This window comes from Chrysochloris asiatica, unplaced genomic scaffold (assembly GCF_000296735.1).
Source record: "Chrysochloris asiatica unplaced genomic scaffold, ChrAsi1.0 scaffold00168, whole genome shotgun sequence".
Classification (NCBI taxonomy): Eukaryota; Metazoa; Chordata; class Mammalia; order Afrosoricida; family Chrysochloridae; genus Chrysochloris; species Chrysochloris asiatica.
The window spans coordinates 4,600,674-4,620,135 of record NW_006408686.1 but is presented as its reverse complement, the minus strand read 5'-3'; the positions used below and the strand labels follow the sequence as shown (position 1 = coordinate 4,620,135).

At 47.0% G+C, this 19,462-nt stretch overlaps 1 protein-coding gene across 1 annotated transcript in view; it reads right to left on the bottom strand.

Annotated features, from left to right (window-relative positions):
- Positions 1-7,282: 7,282 nt before the first annotated feature.
- Positions 7,283-19,462, bottom strand: part of NUMBL (numb homolog (Drosophila)-like) — a 34,536-nt gene continuing 22,356 nt past the window's right edge. The window contains exons 8-10 of the mRNA XM_006871410.1: positions 14,393-14,698; positions 9,087-9,209; positions 7,283-7,917 (exon numbers count right to left, since the gene is read on the bottom strand). Coding sequence (XP_006871472.1) covers positions 7,283-7,917; positions 9,087-9,209; positions 14,393-14,698 — 1,064 coding nt within the window. The remainder of the gene's footprint in view (positions 7,918-9,086; positions 9,210-14,392; positions 14,699-19,462) is intronic.

Here is a 19,462-nt window from a genome sequence, read left to right as displayed (position 1 = left end):
TGTCTGCTCGTGTATTCCCATTGAGTCTCAGTCTTAGAATGGGGTTTGCCCTGAGGGGACCTGACCACTTGCCTTGATGTCTCCTGGGCGAGCAACTCGCTTGTCCTTGTAGCAGTCAGTCGGACTGCCTATATTGTTTTGTATTTTTCCTGTCTGTCTTTCTTTCAAGAAGTATTTTCTGTTCTTCTAGCTGCTCCAGGCTGGTCTGCTTGTCCTTTCAAGTGGAAATTTACCACCTCTGAAGATTCTGGATGGGGTTCAGGATTCCACCTATGGTCTTATGTAATGCAGAGGCTCCGCAGAAAGCCTCCTTCACTGTATAGCCCCCTATTTTTGATAGCCAATGTCTAGATTGCCCGTCTCTATCAACCCAGTATACTGAAGAAACAAGTTTTTTCTTTGATATGAAGAATCCTTCCATTTCAGGTAGATGAGCAACTGCATCCACAGGCAAAGATCCAGTTCATCAAATTGTACCAATGTACACTTGCTCACAATATCAAACATCTTTATCTTCATTTGTTCGAGTTCTAGTCTGTAGGCTATATTTCAATAAAGGAGTTGAACAAACAAAACAATGTGTGGATGGAATAAAAGGAATGATGTCCAGGAGGTTCTTTGGACCTCAGAGGGTGCTCTGGATGATGCTGGAGACACAAGGCAGGCTTAGTCCCTGCCTTCACAGGGCTTCCTGTGCAGTGGGGGAGTCATAGTATCAGTAGTGATAGCCCAGGGGCACAGGGACTGGGTGGGGTAGTGACTGGTGGAGGAGTTGTGGGCCTAGAGGGAAAACATACAGGGGCCCAAAGAGTTAGGAGCAGTCCATAGGAGGAACCTGATATGATGTAGACTCGGAGAGTCAGACAGTGGTGTCCCTAGGGGAATGAGGCGGTGTGGATAGCACCAACGACATTGTCAGAGGGGGTGACGTGAAAATGGCTACCTATAAAAATTTTGTACAGCGTTTCAGCATAAATCTTTGTTTTTTTTTTTTCCTAAAAATATCCCTGTAGTTATAACAACAGGTGCATGGTGTCGTGCTGGAATTCAGGACCGAACTTCAAATCACAAGGTCAGTAGTTCAAGCCCATCGGCTGCTTCTTGGAAACTCTATACAAGGTCACTATGAGTCAGTTGTTGTTGTTAAGTGCCATCGAATCGGTTCCGACCCATAGCGACCCTGTACAGGGTTTCCGAGGGTGTAAATCTTTATGGGAGTAGAAAGCCTCATCTTTCTCCTGCGGAGCGGCTGGTAGTTTCGAACCGCTGACCTTAAAGTTCACAGCCCAATTCGTAACCACTACACTACCAGAACTCTTTGCAATGGTATTTAACAACAACAACAAGCTGTAACAACAAAACACTTTTTTCTAAACCCAGCCTGTTGTTGTTAGGTGCCTTGGAGTCAGTTTTAACCCGTAGCAACTTTCTCTTTTTTTTTTTTTTTAAAGTTTTTATTGTGAACTGAGTGATAGTTTACATGGGAGAACATCGACTTTACACCATCGTTTCAATGCAATGATTACAATCTCCTCCACGCACTGTCATTCAACAGAATTTGCTTCCATTTCCTCTGTTTTGTTGTTTTCTGGGATGAAGGGCGTAGCAACGTTTGAGGCTGTAAACTTTTTGGGAGCAGAAAGTCTCAACCTTCTCCCAAAGAGTGGCTGGTGGGTCAGAACTGCTGACCTTGTGACTAGCAGTCCAATATTTATCCTACAGACTCATCAGCACTCCTAAACCCAGTTTACCTGTATCAGTACACATACAAGGCTAGACTGCATGCTCATCTATTTTTTGAACCTTCTAATAATAGAATTCTGGTGTGGTGCTATAGTATAAGCACTGGACTACAAGGTTGGTTTGAACTACAAGGTCAGCGGTTCAAACTCACCAGTCGCTTCCAAAAATCCTTATAAAGTTGCTGGCTACGAGTTGGAACCAACTCTGCACTTAACAACAACAATGTGCTCAGGTCAGAGTTGTCATTATTCTCAATTATAATAATACTTCAAATAAAGTGGTTTCATCCATCCATAGCATGACAAAGCACCACTTGTGTTCATCGCTGCTGATTCTGTCAAATATCTGCTGTTTTCGTTACAATATTGGCATAATTAGTATTTGTCAGCCTATAGCAATGTTTTTGTATTTTTTTGAGAATGAATTAGCAATTACAGGAAAAGAAAAAAAAAATCAAAAGGGCTTTTCTGCTGTATTAGTCATGTTGTAACTAATAATGTAATTCAATGGCGAAAGAGTTTACAAAACAATGGTTAATATTTATATAACCCTAGAAATGTTACATTTAAGCAATTTATAATTTATCACATAACCTTTAATTATTGTTGTTAAGTGCCGTCGAGTCGGTTCTGACTCATAGAGACCGTGTATATATAGAGTTTCCAAGGAGTGGCTGTTGAGTTCGAACCACCAACCTTGCGGTTCAAACAGATCTTGCGGTCTAGGGCTTATCCTATAGCACCACATCAGGTCTATGATTTAAATTGGTAATGAATATTACTAAGGATTCTGTATGATCTGGTATGGGAGGCCCATTGGGGGGGTGTCACAGTAACTCAATGACGTCACTGGAGTTGTAAGGACCAAACTGATTTTGCCTACCTAGAAACTGCTTGACTAAACTCTAGTCAGGCTCAGGAAAGCATTTTAAATAGACAAGGCCTCAGTTTTTAGTTTCCTCCAGAGGCAAGGTCAATCTCCATTCTGTACATTAGCCTGAACACGTCCTCTAGCTCCAAGAATATGATATATGCATAAAGAGCCAGGCAGCTCAAGGCCAGAGGCCAGCTGTTTTCCTTTACCCTAGCCTAAGAACAAAGACCACCAGTCCTGACCAATTAAACTGTAACATCTCATAGTTTGCCAATTGTTAACCAATCCAAAGATTGTAAAGCTGAGAAACCTGAGCTGTTTGAAAATTCTATAAAAACCCTGCAGACAATGAATTCGGGGCTCTTTCCCTATTCCGAAATGTCGGATAAGGTTAGAGACCTGGCTCGAGCTTGATTAAACAACCCTTATGTATTTGCATTGGTACACGGCTCCTGGGTGGTCTTTGGGGACCCTGAATTCTGGGCATAACAGAGTAAGGGTAGGCGAATCCAGGGAAAGAAGGATGTAGATCATCTTGTTCAAGGTTGAGATCTTGATTTCTTTTTTTCTTCTTTTAAACCACCATTTTTCTGCCTTAGCACTGGTCTGGTGAGGTTCACCTTCAGAGCCACGACTCTGGACGCTATCAACGACTAGCCACAAGGGGGCGGTGTTGTACCGCGTTGGTGGAGTACCTCCAACGCTCTTGGGGCATTGCAGGAGCTCGAGGTATTAGAGTGGGTATTGGGGAAGGGTGTGTGTGGCGGAGGGAAGTCTATTACAAGACGTGGAACGTCTCCAAAGACACTGAGGCCACAGGGTGGCGTGTGACCCAACGAAAGGCAGTGGAAGCCCGAGACCTCCGGGAGCATGTTACCACTGCGCTCCGTGGGACAGGGTCACTAGAGCAGTGGGCATTTGTGGAGAGTGTGGCTTCGAAGGGGCGTAGCTCCCTCGGTGGGTGTGGCTTCCCGCAGAGGATGGGATAAGGGGCGGCACGGCACGCCCACCGGAGTGGACCTGGGTGGGCGAGCAGGACTCCAGGACCAGCCTAGGGAGCTGGTATGGAAGGGGGCGGATTTTTACCTACAGAACTAACTGGATGCGCCCGATGTTCCAAACACGACTTTCACTGGGTGTGGGGTGCACCACATATAGGGTGGTGGTATAAGGTCATGGGAGGGGTAAGGGATGGGGGGGCGCTTTAACTCCACTTTCCCTGGTTCTGTTCTATTCAGGAAGCGAAATCTGGGGGAAGTGGAGGATGGGAGGTAACTTCCAAGAAGAACCATAAAGAGCGAGGCTCCATCGGGCGAGGAAGGAATCCCAGCTCCGTGGGAAACAGCGGGTCTTGGGCACTGTCCGGGACGCGTCCCCTTCCGGTCTGCATCTACAGGGGCAGTTCAAGGACTTTCTGGTGGAAGGGAAATTTGGTGCAGAGGTCAGCCTGGGGGCGTTGGGAGTGGGCAGTTTACGGGATGACCTCAGCTTCTTCCTCTAACAAATCAACTCTCCCAATCCTAGCCTTTCAGCCCCTCCCACTCCCCAGTGGTCTTGGAAGATGCACAACTGAAAGAGATGCCTCTGTCCTGGACCTTGCGCCCCTGCCTCCCCCCACCCCCGTCCACTGCCGTCCAGTCGATTGGCATAGAGAAAACCTCATCTTTTTCCCATAGAGCACCTGGTGGATTTGAACAACCAACTATCAACCGTTGGCACCCCAGTGCTACCAAGGACTCCTTGGACCTGTGCTGGAATACCAAAATGACTTAGACAACCCCAGGCCCTGCCTTCACTGCGGCAGATGGTGACCACCCAGATAGTGACCACCCAGAAAGATCAGGGTTCATTCTGGGATAAGGGGTGGGGAACATCCAGCGGGTAATAGGATCCAATGGGGAAGGGGAGGGACTCCTGCCTCAGCCTGGGAGGTCAGAGGATTTAATTTAGAAAGGAGTAAGGGGTCTTGGAAGAAGATTGGCTTCTCAGAAGCGGAAATCTGAAGATACCGTGTCAGGAAAAGGTGTTCTAGGCAAAGAGACTGGTATATGCAAATCTCGGAGAAAGAAAGTCTCCCAGAGGCCTTTGCTCGCTCCCTGGGGATTCCTTGGGGGTGTGGCAGAGCCTTCAGTCACAGGTTCCCTAGTCCCGGGCAGTCACAGGCTAGTCAAGGGGCCACACTGTTAACTCTTGAGGACTTGTTTTTCCACAGCCTGATAGTTGTGATTTCGGGCCTTGAGTCTGCCAGAAGTGAGGTTTGAATCCTTACTTCCCCACTAACCATGTCTGTGGCCTTGTTTTAGTCACCTTCTCCATGCATCCAGTAGGAATATAATGTTGAGTGTCACAAAATGAGTCACCTCATTTTAAAGAGCTATCAAGAATTAAAATATGCAACGTTACATATATAAAATCTATAGATTATAAGCAATGGACTGAAAGGTCAGTTTGAATTGCAAGGTCGGCAGTTCAAACACATCAGCTGCTCCTCGGAAACTCTACACAGGGTCACTGTGAGTCAGACTGATTTGTCGGTTTTTAACAACAAAGTAGATTATAAAAAGGTACTAGAGACTATGATCTGTTGAATGTAAAACTGATGAGCTGCTTTGTATACCTTCTCAATTCACAACAGAAAGTTAAAAAAAAAAAAGGGTCTAGAAAAAAATTTTAAAACCACATTTCTGTGGAGTCCATTCTGACTCATGTTGTTAAGTGCCATCAAGTCAGTTCCGACCCATAGCGACCCTGTATAGCGTTTCCGATGAGCGACTGGCGAGCTTGAACTGCCAACCTTGCAGTTCAAATGGCTTTGCAGTCTGGCGCATTTACCCACCGTTCCACCCAGGATAGAGTATATCTGCTCCTTATAGTTTCTGAGACTAACCCTTTGCAGGAGCAGACAGACATCTTTCTTCTGCAGAGCAGCTGGTGGGTTTAAACCACCAACCTTGTGGTTAGCAGACCAACACTTAACCCACTGTATCGCCAGGGCTCATGTGTTGTGGTTTTTAGTGCTAAGTCGGTTCTGATTCATAGTGACTTGTATAGCGTTTCTGAGGCTTTAAATCGAGGGAACAGAAGACCTCATTTTTCTCCCATGGAGCGGCTGGCAGGCTCAAATTGCAGAACTTGTGGTTTGCAATCCAGTGCTTACCTTATGGAGCCGCTGTGCTCCCAGGGTTCCAAAAAAGGCTTAAGAAAAACAAACAATCCACAGCTGCCGTGTCTGCTTAGGTGCCATCAAGTCAGTTCCAACTCACAGTGACCTTGATTTCCGAGAAGTGGTTGGTGGGTTTGAACTGTCACCTTTTGGTTCAAATAGGCTTTGCAATCAGTGCTTATCCTAAAGTGCTACACCAGATGGTGGTGGTGGTAGTGTGCCTTGAAGTCGGTTCCGACTTATAGCGACCCTCCATGGGGTTTTCGAGGCTGTAAATCTTTATGGGAGCAGAAAACCTCATCTTTCTCCCCACAGAACGGCTGGTAGTTTCGAACTGCTGACCATGAGAGTAACAGTTTGACTTGTGACCACTACACTACCAGAGGACTATAGGAAATGTAATTGATGAAGTAAGAATTTGAAGCATAAAGATAGACTATTTCAAGCTTGATTATTCAACATTTTAATACTGAAATAATTAGCAGCAGTTTCTAAGTTTTTTTTTTTTATATACCTTGGTTCAAAATCTGTAAGGAACAGAGATGGGTGATTAATTTTTGGCACCATTTAGCATTTGTCTCTCAAGTACTGAGTCAGCATTACCTGTTACATGGTTATGACTCAGGTAATTCTGCAAGGAGCCCCCTTTCCCCTCCTGTTTTAGTTGGTGACTCGGGAGGGAAAGTCTGTGCCCACACCCTGCCCCTCCCAGAAACACATCCAGTTTCTCCCAAGGGTCACCATTATATTCTTCCTTTATTGGCTGTCTTGTATAATACAAATCTGAAAGTTTAGATACAAAAAAAATCTGGAAATAAAAGATAGAAAATTACCTGCCAGGCACCCCTTCCCTTTCTGTCCAGACCCCCCTCCCCTCCAAGTGGGCACAGATATGAGGTAACTGAACATCTTCCCCTTCCCCACTTCCTGGGTCCCCAACTTGGCCCCTGTTTGACCTTAACCCAAGAAAGGTATGGGCAAGGTGGAGGGGCGAGAGGGGAGAGCACAACACTGGCAGTGAACGCAGTGGGTGGGCAGAGGGAAGCCCTTAGCTTGTGCTGTGTTATGTTGGGGAGCTGACCAGACCTGGGGTGGGCACTAGTGTGAGACCCAGGAGAGCCCCTATGTGGGCATTTCTCCTCTGTCCCTGGAAGGTTGAAGGTCAACAACAGAAACGGGGAGGATGTAGCTTGAACAGAGGGCATTCAGTGGGATCATGGCCATCCCTGTGTCTGGGGTGGGGGAAGAGGGCATTGCCAGGTTAAGTCTGGCAGTGAAATGAGTCCCTTAGCCAGGCTGGGTCCGTCCCTGAATTCCATCCTGTCACAACCTGGGCGTCCCAATGTTAGTTCCATAGTGATTATGGGGGTGGTAGAGAGAAGTGGTTAGAAAGAGTGATGGGGCAGGGGCACAGCCCCAGGGAGCAGGACCAGAGAAGGGGTTGTGCCTCCACTCCCAAGCGTGGGACACTGGAGATAATGGGATGGGGAGGGGTGGCTAGGGTTACAGTTCAATCTCAAAGGTCTTCTGCAGGTCCCCAGAGAAGGGGTTGGAAGGTTTCTCTGTGGCAGATTTTCCTTCTAACGCTGCCCACTGGGCCTCAAAGGGGTCCAACTCAGGGGCTGAGGCGGGTGCTGGCTCAGGGGGCCAAGGGGCCCCATTGGGACGTGGGTGGGTCTGACCCCCAGGGACACTGGGTGCGACAGGGGGTGGGAAGGCCCCAGCTTTTCCGAGTAGGGTGGCGGGCTGGGGCTGGAGCTGGGCGGCGGAGCAGAAGGCGTTGGCCACCATTTGAGAGGGTGTGATGCCCACCACGGGCACCCGGGGCATGGGCGGGTAACCCAGGCCTGGGTATGCGGGCACAAATGGGGGCTGCATGTGTGGGGGTGGCAGGAACACAGCTCCCTGGGCAGGGGCTGTGTCGAAGGGCCCCAAGGGAGCAGGGAAGGGCTGCAGGGAGGGGAGTATGGTGGGCACAGAGGGCACTGAAGCCCCTTGTTGCTGTTGCTGCTGCTGCTGGACCTTGGCCACCTGGGACACCTCCTCCAGCCACCGCTCAGCCTCCGAAGGTGTCCGCTTGTGCCCAGGCTGGAAGGCAGTTGCAGGGGGCCCGGAGGGCTCACCCCAGGCAGAAGTCCCTGGAGAGAGGAAGAGGGCAAGTGAGGGGCCTGGGCAATGGCAGACAGACCCCAGCTGGCACTAAGGATGGCATGGCAACTGGAGCACAGTCTCTGGAGCCAGACTTCCTGCCTCTGAAGTTCAGCTCTGCTCCTTGTGAGCTCTAACTGATTGGGCACATGGCTTTAATCATCTGGACCGCACAATGGTTCTGTGGTACTAAGAACATCTGGTTCTGAGATTCTGGATAAGCCTCAGCAGGATTTAGAGTCAGTTTGGTTTCCGGTCTGACTGGTCAGTGCTAAACCTGTTAGTAAATATTTTGAGCATCATCCTTGATTCCAGTTTCTTGCGAAGGGACGGGTTCAGGAGACTGAGACTGTCAAACTGCATGGATTGCTCTCAGTGGGTACTATTGTAACACAGTGAAGCGCAATGGCTTTAAGGCCATATTTCCTAAGAGCCTAGGCTTCTAAATGTGCGCTGTTTGAGATTCTAAGGTGCTCCCATGGTTCTAGAATGAGCCTAGAATACGGTATTCTGTTCTCAGAGAACGCTCCTCTGAAGGTGTGGAATTCTGAGACTTCAGAGTTCCAAATCAGTTACAGTTAGGCTATAGCAAGGCTGTACGTTTCTAAATTTGTGGGTCTAAGATAAGACGGGTTTTTTTTAATTGATACCGTAGAGTTCTAGAATAATCTCATGGCCCTAAGGTGATCCAATGGCTCTGAGATGACCCCATGACTCTAAAATAATCCCATGGCTCTGCGGTGATCCAATGGCTCTAAGATGGCCCCATGGCTCTGATGTGATCCCATGACACAGGTGACCCCATGGTTCTGAGGTGATCCAATGGCTCTAAGTTGGTCCCATGGCTCTGAGGTGATCCCATGGCTCTGAAGTGATCCCATGGCTCTCAGGTAATCCCATGGCTCTAAGATAATCGATCCCATGGCTCTGAGGTGATCCCATGACTCTATGATGGTCCGTCCCATGGTTCTAAGGTGAGCCCATGACTCTCAGGTGATCCCATGGCTCTGAGGTGATCCCATGGCTCTATGATGGTCCATGGGTCTAAGCCCGTGGGATTCCACAGTTCCTGGAGCTTCTGGGTAATGGTAAATAGAGAGGGGACAGATACAGGAGGGGCACTGTAGGACATGCACCCCAGCAGAAGCACCAGGCTTACCTGTTGTGGCCGGCGGTGGCCCAGGCGCTGGAGCCCCAGCACTGGCGAAAGACGAGCTGATCTGTGTGCACAGAGCATTGATGTTGTCACTGTCATTGGCACCAGGAGGCTCCATCTCAGGCACTGGGAAGTTGGGGAAGGGAAGGTCAGTGAGGAGGCCCAGACGCTACCCCAGTCCTGCCCCTGCCCCCAGGTCCTCAGGTGGCCCTTCCCTCACAAGGTTGGTGCTCACTCTTCAGTAACTGAGCAGCCAAGGCCACCACACTGACAAGTCTGTGCATATGTGTGGGACACAGTCAAGTTTGTTGTTATTGTTGTCAAGTGTCATCGAGTCAATTCCGACTCATAGCGACCCTGTATAGGGTTTCTGAGGAGCGGTTGGAAGAACTGGACCCAGTAGTCCAGTGTTTATCCTACTGGGTCACATCAGGACAGTTAAGTTTACTGTGTGACATTTGATGCCAGACAGTAAGAGGTGGAGAAGGACCCAGAACCAAGATTCATGGGATCACAAGCCAGAAGAAATACCGAAAATGTTTAACAACATATACACATGAAAAGTCTGCTTAAGCACATAATTATAGATTGTTTTACCTCCAAAATCTGTGCTGTAGATGCTTCCCTCTATACCTGTGGTCATAATCCCGTATGGGAATGGGGGGGGAGGTTCCTTAGTTTTGTTAATGAGATTGACTTGATGGTACTTGAACAAGGACAACAACGTCTTAAGTCAACCTCTTTAGAGATATTTGGTGTTGTGGTTGTTGTTAAGCACCAGTCGATTCTCACTCATAGTGATGCTGTCTGTATAGGGTTTCCAAGGAGCAGCTGGTGAGTTTGAACTGCAGACCTTGTGGTCCAAACTGACCTACAGCGCCACCCCAGGACTCCTTTGGGGATATAAAGAAGATTACACAAGCTGAAGGCAGAGATGGAGGAAGTTAAATATCATGCCTCATGAATACCACCACCAAGGAGCTAAAGGATAGGAGCTAAAGAGACAAGAGCCAAAGCCAACAGAGAGAGAACACCTCTCCCGACAGCCGGCACCCGGATTTTGGACTTCTAGCTTCCTAAATTATGAGAAAATCATTTCTGTTTGTTAAAATCACCCAGCATGGGGTTTCTGTTACAGCAACACTAGAGAACAAAGACACAAATGTACAGAAAGGGCATGGACAAGCCAGAATGGATGTTGGTCACACTGTTGTTCTCTGTCTGAGGATGCTTAATCTCGCTTTGGGCACACAGGCAGGGCCTTGTGCACCCAACCTGCCCCACCCCCGCCCCATGATAGGTATCACAAGAGCAGAGATGGCCCTGAGTCATCTACACAGGTCTGTGACGACCTCAGGAAGGGTTGGGATGAGCTAAACCATCAAAATTGACAAGAGATTACCACCAAAGGCCTGTGACTTGACACAAGTTGGCTATCTCCAAAGAGCGTCAGAACAAAACTCGGCTGCAGGGGTCAAGAGGTGGAAGGCGGACTGCTCAGGTGAACTGGGTAACTAACTGTGTGTGGCTTCCAGGTCAAGTCTGCAACAGCTGTGTGTGTGAAGACCAAACGGGCGTGTGGCTGAAATCCAGGTGTGTGTCCTAGTGTAAATGAGTCCACCCGCGTGGCGTGTGAGTGTGTGTGATCTGCAAGCAGGACTCCGGGTGTGCAGGGATCCGGCTGTGTGGGCTCTGAGTGTGTGCAAAGCTGATGGGTGAGACACTGCAGCATGTAGTTTCTGCGTGTGTGTGACTCTGTGGGAGCCCTGAGGGGGACAAGTGTGTTAACATCTGCATGTGTGTATTGTTTCTGAGTGTGCATACCTGACACCGGGCGGGTGACTTCTTCCCAGGTTGTGTAGTCTCTGGGTGTAGATGACTCTGAGCATGTGTCTTCCGAATGTGAAAGTGGCAGTTATGCCAGTCTATGAAACTCATGTTGCAGGTCACTTCTAACTGCGTGTGCACTGGCTGCAGGAACATGAGGCTTCCAAGGAAAGCCTGGGGCCCTGCCACGTCTTGGGGAGCATGTGTGCTAAGCCCGGGTATATATATACTTAGTGAGGACAACAAGTGCATCTGGTATCGATCTGAGGGTGGGTGGCGTCCAAGGGACACAGCAGGACACGAGCAAGTGTGCGTCACTCTCAGCAAGTGTTGGCAGCTGCCCAATTGCTACCTTTTGGAACAGCCCTGCCTCGTGGATACAGATGGACACCCGCCCACACCAACCCTAGGCCAGGAGCGGAGGTGTCTCAGACTTGGCAGATGGCAGCAGGGGAGGGGACTGGACCACACGACTTTCCCGACTGCTGGCTTCTCCCTTGGGCAAAAATATGGTCCTTTGCCACCATTCTCTTGTCCCTTGCCTACGGGCAAGCACTGCTTTCAGTTCATGATAGATGCTGTCTCTTTCACGAGTTGTAATCTTTTGGTTTGGGCATATGAATGAGTGGTACAGTTTGTGTTGGACTGCTAAGCTGTTTGTGGTTTAAACTCATCCAGTGGTGCTGCGGGATAAAGACCTGGCAGTCTGCTTCTGTAGTGAAAACTCTATGGAGTAGTTCTATAACACTTGGGCTTGCCATGAATCAGAATCATCTCCATAGCAACGGTTTGTTTGTTTTTTAATTTTCCTTTCCTGGCTTTTTGCGGAGTCTTTGCAGTATTATAGGACCTTATGTGGAATTCTGAGCCCCATCCAGAACCTTCTGAGGTGGGACATTCCCACTAGAAAGGACAAGCAGACCAGCCTGAAACAGCTAGAGAAGCACAAGATACATCTTCAAAGAAAGATCAGCAGGAAAAATTCAAAACAAAAATAGCAGTATCACTACAAGAACAAGCAAGTTATTTGCCAGGAAGCCAGCAAGGCAAGCAATCAAGTTCCTTCAGGACAAACCCCCCTCTAAGACTGAAACTCAGAGGGAATACATGAGCAGCCATGTAAGCTTGCTGGTGACCACATTGGTCTACTGATGAGTCGAAGAGGGGAAAAGGCAGCAATGAAGAAATGGGCTGAGTTCAACCACACTCCATAGACTCCCATTGACCTGGAGATGAAACAGAGAAGAGGAAGGGCTGGTTGGTCTAAAATGTGGTGAGACCTGGGGACTCCTGAGCCCATGGACAAGGACATAGCCACGGAGGGCCAGAGCTGAGAGTGAAACATCCAGCTGACATGAAGTGTGGGGAGATGCACAAGAATGCCCAAACTTACAGATAGTATCCATTTGACCTAGCCTCGATGGCTTGATAATCAGAACTCGACTAGAAGAAGATAAAAAAAAGTTTTTGATAAAGAAAACAAGTGTAAATTACTATAATTTGATGAACTTGACCTATACTTATGGATGTAGTAGCTCAAAATACCAACTGAGAGGGAAGGAGTCTTCATATCAAGTATCAATCCTATTCCCTCTGTATACAGGGTAGATTAGGGATGGGCAATTTAGGCATTGGCTACCTAAAATGAGGGGGCGATAAAGGCACAAAGTGACTGGCTTACAAGTTTTCAAGAGGGAGTTTAGTTTCAGAGTGTGTGGGGAAAGGTAAAGTCCCCACTGAATAGTTTTCATCTTGTCTAGATGGGTCTGGTGAAAAGAGATGGGAATAAGAATCCTATGATTCAATAGTGAGAAATTGTTTTCATGATTAATTGCAACTGTCACAACTGTAAAGGTATTAAGTTTTGTTAAGAAAAATGGGGGAGTAGTCAATCTTACAGCCCAGAAACAGAGGATCCTAGGACCATCAATGAGAAGAGCCTGAGCAGAGTGTGGGGCCCTATTCAGAGAAGCAACAACACTAGAGATGGAGGCAGAGATGAGGAGATGGAGAGAGGAAGCATCTGAGGACTCTGGACTCATTGAAAGAGAGGGACTGGGTACTGTCGGCCAGGAGGCAGGCTTGCAGAATGTGTCCTTTGGTTGTTTAAATTATTATATATTCCTGAGTATTTCTGTGTACATCCCTAACCCCCCTCCAAAAAACAAACAAACAAACAAACAAACAGGGAATGGAAGCAAATACTGTTGAATGATGATGCATGAGGACACTGTAATAATCATTGCAATGAAACGGTGTAAAGCTGATGTTCTCCCATGTAAACTATCACTCAGTTCACAATAAAAACTTACCCCCCCAAAATTATATATATATATACTTTCCTTTGCTGTTGGCAGACATTATTAATCAAGCACTATCTTTTTTCCCCAGAGTTCTTTGCTCACTTTAGCCCTCAGTGAATCAGAACTCATGCTGGAAGAGAGGACAAGTCCTTGGAACTTCATCTTTCCTTTAAACCAAACATCTATGCTGCCCTTCTCCTATGCCTTATTTATGGCAGACATTGCTAGTCAACCATGATATGCCATCTCTTTCCTCTACATTGTCCCAGGAAGACCTGGCTACCAATTAGAATGACAATCACTACCTCTGTCTAATCTCTTGCCCACACAGACGTGACTAACACATCACAATGTTCCTCGATCCCTGTGATTCTTCCACTCACCTACGTCCTTCACCTCTAGTTTCCACTGTCCAAATTATGGGAGTCTTCCCTTGGGCAAAAACAAGACTTTTGGCTGTTTTCTCTTCTCCCCTGTCCCTGCAAACTCTGCCAATCAATCATGTAGTTAGTCATCTCTCTTCTTTCTCTTGCTTATAGCAGACATTACTAGGAGATCATGATATCTGCTACTGTTCAAGATTCCCTGTTCAAGATGTTGTTGTTGTTGTGAAGTGCCGTCGAGTCGGTTCCGACCCATAGCGACCCTGTACAGGGTTTCCGAGGGTGTAAATCTTTACGGGAGTAGAAAACCTCATCTTTCTCCCGCGGAGCGGCTGGTAGTTTCGAACCGCTGACCTTAAGGTTCGCAGCCCGATTCGTAACCACTACGCTACCAGAGCTGTTCAAGATAGGCATTGTTAATCCATCACAATCCTTCTTTCCTTTGTGCCAGATCTCATGACTCTGTAGTCAAAGACTTGGTAGCACAGGCCGTGTGCCCCAGTCTTCTCTTAGGTAAAATCATGGCAACTGTGCTATTTCTCTTTTTGCCTCTGTCCACGGTAGACATCCCTGCCACAGCAGACATTACTAATCAATCAGACCTGTACCACCTATCCTATCTAATGTCCATGGCAGACATGGCTAATTGATCTGGATACATTCTACTTCTCTGTCCTTTGCCCATAGCAGACAGTACCAATCAATCATAATGTGTTTCTCCTTTCCTGTATTCTCTGCCCACAGCAGACAGTGCTGATTCAGTCCAATGCTCCTTCCCACTGAGCCCGGGGCTCACCTGTGCCCTTCACCTGGAAGTCAGTGCGACGCTGCAGTGTGGAAGGCAGCTCATTCAGCCGCAGGCTTAGCTGCCGTTTAAAAGGTGAGTTCTTCTGGCTGAGTGCGGGAAACCCACGGAAGGAGCCCTGGCGAACCAGCTGTTCCAGAGGGGCGTGGCGCCGGGGGATGGCTGCCGCAGTGGTGCCCGCAGCCACCGGGGTGCCTGCCTCACCCTTCTCACCAGGGGACGTGGTGGCTGGCGTCGGGGATACATGTCCAGGCTGGGCAGGGCCTGGAGCCACAGTGGGGGCAGCTGCTGCCTCTGCTGGAAACACAAGAGAACCAGATGGTTAGAGACTTCACCTTGGCATTCAAGCCTTGATTGTTCCACAAGCTGCCTTCCTTGTCCTGAAGACAGGCTAGTCAGCGTTCTGAAACCCCTCCTGTCCTATTCAAGTCAAGACCACTGTCTCTTGGAGCTTCCTGGAGAATCTTCTCCCAGGTTGACTTGTCTCTCTCTAGCTACTGGCTCAAATCTTTCTTCCTCTGCCACTTACTTTCTCCCTCTCTCCCTGCGACCCTCCAACTCCCTTTCTGATGAATGTAACACACATTTGGCCCAAGAGACATTATTCCCAGTGCTTTGTAAACATGAACTTATCCATACCCACAACAACCCATTTTATAGATGTGGTGACTGAGGCCCAGCAGTAGGAAGGAGGATGTTGACTGCCTTGAACTGCCTTTCTGTCTCAGTCTTCCCCATGATGGCTTTCTCTCATTCTATCTGCTCTTCTCTTGGTCTCCCTCACACCATTCTTCCCACTTCAAATACCTCCCTTCTTTCAATTGCTACCCGTCCCTCTAGACAGACTTCATCCTCCGAGCAGCTTTCAGGTGGTTCCAGCCCCTCAGCTGGAGCTCCCTCTTCTTTGAGACTGTTCTCTGTGCTCCAGGAAGGATAATTTAGTCTCCCCACTTAACAAAGAGGATAGGTCCCACCTACCTCTGCCAATACACAAACACAATTTTTGATAAAGGAAACAGGGTAAATTGCTACAATTTGATGACCTTGACCTATATTTATAGATGTTGTTGTTATGTGTCGTGGAGTCGGTTCCGACTCATAGCGACCCTGTAAAGGGTTTCCGAGGCTGTAAATCTTTATGGAGCAGAAAGCCTCATCTTTCTCGCGCGGAACAGCTGGTAGTTTCGAACTGCTGACCTTAAGGTTCGCAGCCCAATTCGTAACCACTACGCTACCAGAGCTCCTTTACTTATAGATGTAGTAGCTCAAAATACCAACTGAGAGGGAAGGAGTCCTCCCATGAGTCCTCAGCCTGAATGCTAGGAGGATGAAACTCTGACCCAGAAAGGGCAGTGAGATGCCCCAGAGTTGCTTCTCCCATCTCCCAGGTTGAGGTGACTAATGTCAGCACACAGACCTGGTCTGGAGTAGTGGAAACAGCCTGGAACAGGGTGGGAATAGGAAGCCACCTCTGCCTCCACCTCACTGGGAGACCTCAGGAAGTTTCCCTCCCCACTCTGGCTCGTTTCCCCAACTGTTGTTGTTGATTTTAACCAGAGCCCACATTGTTCTCAATGACTGATTTTCAGGAAGAAGACTGCCAGACCTTTCTTCCAAAGCACCTCTGGATGGACTGAAACCTCTAATCTTCTGGTTAGCAACTGAGTATGCATGTTAACAGACTGTACCACCCAGAGGGTCCTTCCCCAAATGTAACCTGGGGTAAGCATCCCTGTGCTATCTTCCCTGGGCCTTCTGACAAGGCCATTTGAGGCAGTGAATGTTAAATGCTTTGGAATCTGGCAAACAGCCTTGTGAAAAATATACTCCTCTGTAATTCCCAAAGTAAATAGGAAAAAAAAACGCTTGGTCAAAGTGCCATGCCTTTGCGATAGGTCTGGCAAATCAGAATTTCCTTTGTAGGCTCTCATTTTGCTGTACAAACAATGAAGTGTTTTGTATAATGCAAAGTGCCTGGAATTTATAATATCCTTTGGAAACAGTAAAACCTTTTGCAAACGTTGTTAACATGCTTTGCATGTGACAACGGTCTTTGTAAATTCTAATATCCTATGAAAATGGTGAGAAAAGTTTCCGAACTGAAAAGATAGTGCAGCCAGTGTGGGCTTTCTAAATAGTTAAACATGATTCCAGCCCTTTGTCAATTTCACTGTGGTTAGTTGCTATCAGGTTGGCTCCAAACTGGTGACATTATTTATATATAACAGAATCCAACATTGCTGTCAAGTCCTGTGCCATCTTTCTAGATTGCTGGTGTGTTTGAGTCCACAAGAGTCTGTTTCACCACTGGTTAAAATTCTTTACTCATTTCAATGCGTAGTGAATGTTATTGTTGATGTTATTAAGTTCTGTCAACTTGGTTCCAATTCAGAGTGACCCTGCTTGGCGTTTCTGAGGCTTTAAATCTTAGGGGAAGCAGAAAGCCCTTCATCTTTCTCCCTTACAGTGGTTGGTGGGCTTGAATGGCCAATCTTGTGGTTCGTAGTCCACTGCTTATCTTATGGAGCCACCAAGCTCCCCTTAATACATTATGTAAACAGTAAAATGCTTTATGCACTGCAAAGAACTTTTAAGGACTGTGAGTGGTCATGTGAAAATATACCTTGTAAACGCTAACTGATAAAATCTGGTTTCTTAAATCTTTATTTAGAAAAACAATTTAGCAGAAAGTTGCACTAATAAAATAATGAAAACTCATTACTGAGCATTCATAAATGGTCCACAGTGTTACCTTATTTGCTCATGTTATTGTTAAGTGCTGTCGAGTCGGTTCCAGCCCACAGCAACCCTGTATAGGGTTTCCAAGGAGCAGTTGGTGAGCTTGAACCACCGACCTTGTGGCTCAAAGTGCCTTTGCAGTCTGGCGCCATCACTCCACAGGGCCACACCCCAGGTCTCCTAATTGCTCACATGAGCTCAGTTTTTTGTTTGTTTTTTTTTTTTTGGTACCGTGTAATAAGTTACAACTTATTACTAGTTTTTGAGTGGTTTTAGACACATGGCGACCCCACCCATGTCAGAGTAGAACTATGCCCCATAAGATTTTCAATGACTGGATTCTTGGGAAGTTGTTCACCAGGCCTTTCTTCCAAGGTGCCTCTGTTGTTGCTGTTGTTAACGTGCCTCTGGGTGGGTCCAAACTGCCACCTTTCTGTTAGTACCCATCTGTACTATAAGACAACTTGTTGTTTTGAAGTGTCATTGAGTCGATTCCGACTCATAGAGACCCTGTATAGGGTTTCCAAGGAGCAAATGCTTTAGGATAAACACTGGACTGCTCGCTGAAAGATCAGTGGTTCTTAGGAGGTATACAATGAAGGTCTTAGTGTTGAGTAAGTTATCTTCTGGATTCCTGGTGTGGCGCTAAACGATCGGCACTGGATTGCGAACCACAAGGTCGGTGGTTGGAGCCCACTAGTTGCTCCTCAGAAACCCTCTACAGGGTCGCTATGAGTCAGAACGGACTGATGGCACTTAGTAACTACCACAGAGACATTCTCCCACACAATGACAATAATCCTTTCACTCAGGACACTCAGTATGTATCCATGTGAAGCTAAGTCCATATTCCAGTTTCCTCACTTAGTCAATTCTGCCCTTTAAAAAAAAAAACCAAAAAAATAAAACCAGGCTTCAAGCCCAGATGGCACATCGCATTTATTAGTCAGATCTCTTCAGTCTCTTTTAATCTGGGAGCAGTTCTCAATGGTAAATGCTTTGGAAATTCTAACTAGTGTTTCCCCAATTTTTTAAAACAGCAAATCTATAGTAAAAGTAAAAATATACATTGTTAGTCAGCTTGTACTTACATTCTAAAATACACATGTAGACACACTCTTTCAGAATTTACTAAGTATTTACCATTTTACACAGGAGCCTTGGAGAGGCAGGAGTTAAGGGCTTAGCTGCTAATGAAAAGGTTGGAGGTTTGAACCCAATAGCTGCTCCCTAGGAGAAAGATGTGGCAGTCTGTGTCCTTAAAGGTTGTTGTTGTTGTTGTTAAGTGCCATAAAGTTGGTTCCGGCTCCTAGTGAACCTGTAGAGGGTTTCTGAGGTTTTAAATCTTCACAGGAGCAGAAAGCCTTGTTTGTCTTCCACAGAGTGGCTGGTGGATTTGAACCTCAGAACTTGTGGTTCACAGTCCAGTGCTGATCGTATGGAGCCACTACAGCCCTGGAAACCCTATGGAGCAGTTCTACTCTGTTCTTTACAAACACTATGACTCAGAACCAACTTGACGGCAACAATTTGGTGGGGGTTTTTTTTTCTTGGTTTATCTTTTATGCAATTTTAGTGCTTATGAACCATTTTTCAAACTGAGCATAAGAACAAACCTTTCACACGGTGACCCATTCCACATACAAAAAACACGTACATCTGAATAAAAGTATCATTTAAACTACATTTAGTCCTGGGGTGGCGCTGTGGGTTGATGCGCCAGACTGCAAAGCCATTTGAACTGCAACGTCGGCAGTTCAAGCTCACCAGCTGCTCCTCGGAAACCCTATACAGGGTCACTATGGGTTGGGATCAACTCAATGGCATGTAACAACAACAACAACCCTTAGTACATTTGATATTCCTATTTCCTATTTCTATTTCTCACTTTTACTGCCACAACTCAACAAATTCACAATAACAATAGGTCTTGATATAAAACAAACAAACAACAAACAAACAAAACACTCTATTGCTGTGGAGCTGAGTCCAACTCATGGTGACCTTGTGTTTTATAGATTAGGACTGCTCCATGGGTTTTTTTTAAAGGAGCTCTGATAGAGTAATGGTTATGAATCGGGCTGCGAACCTTAAGGTCAGCAGTTCGAAACTAGCAACTGCTCCTTGGGAGAAAGATGAGGCTTTCTACTTCCGTAAAGATTTACAGCCTCGGAAACCCTGTACAGGGTCGCTATGAGTCAGAACCGACTCGACGGCACTTAACAACAACAAATGGGGTTTTTTGACTGAAATCTTTGGTGTGGCACAAGCAGCTTGTGAATGACACCTAACAGAAAGGTTGACAGTTCCAATATATCCAGA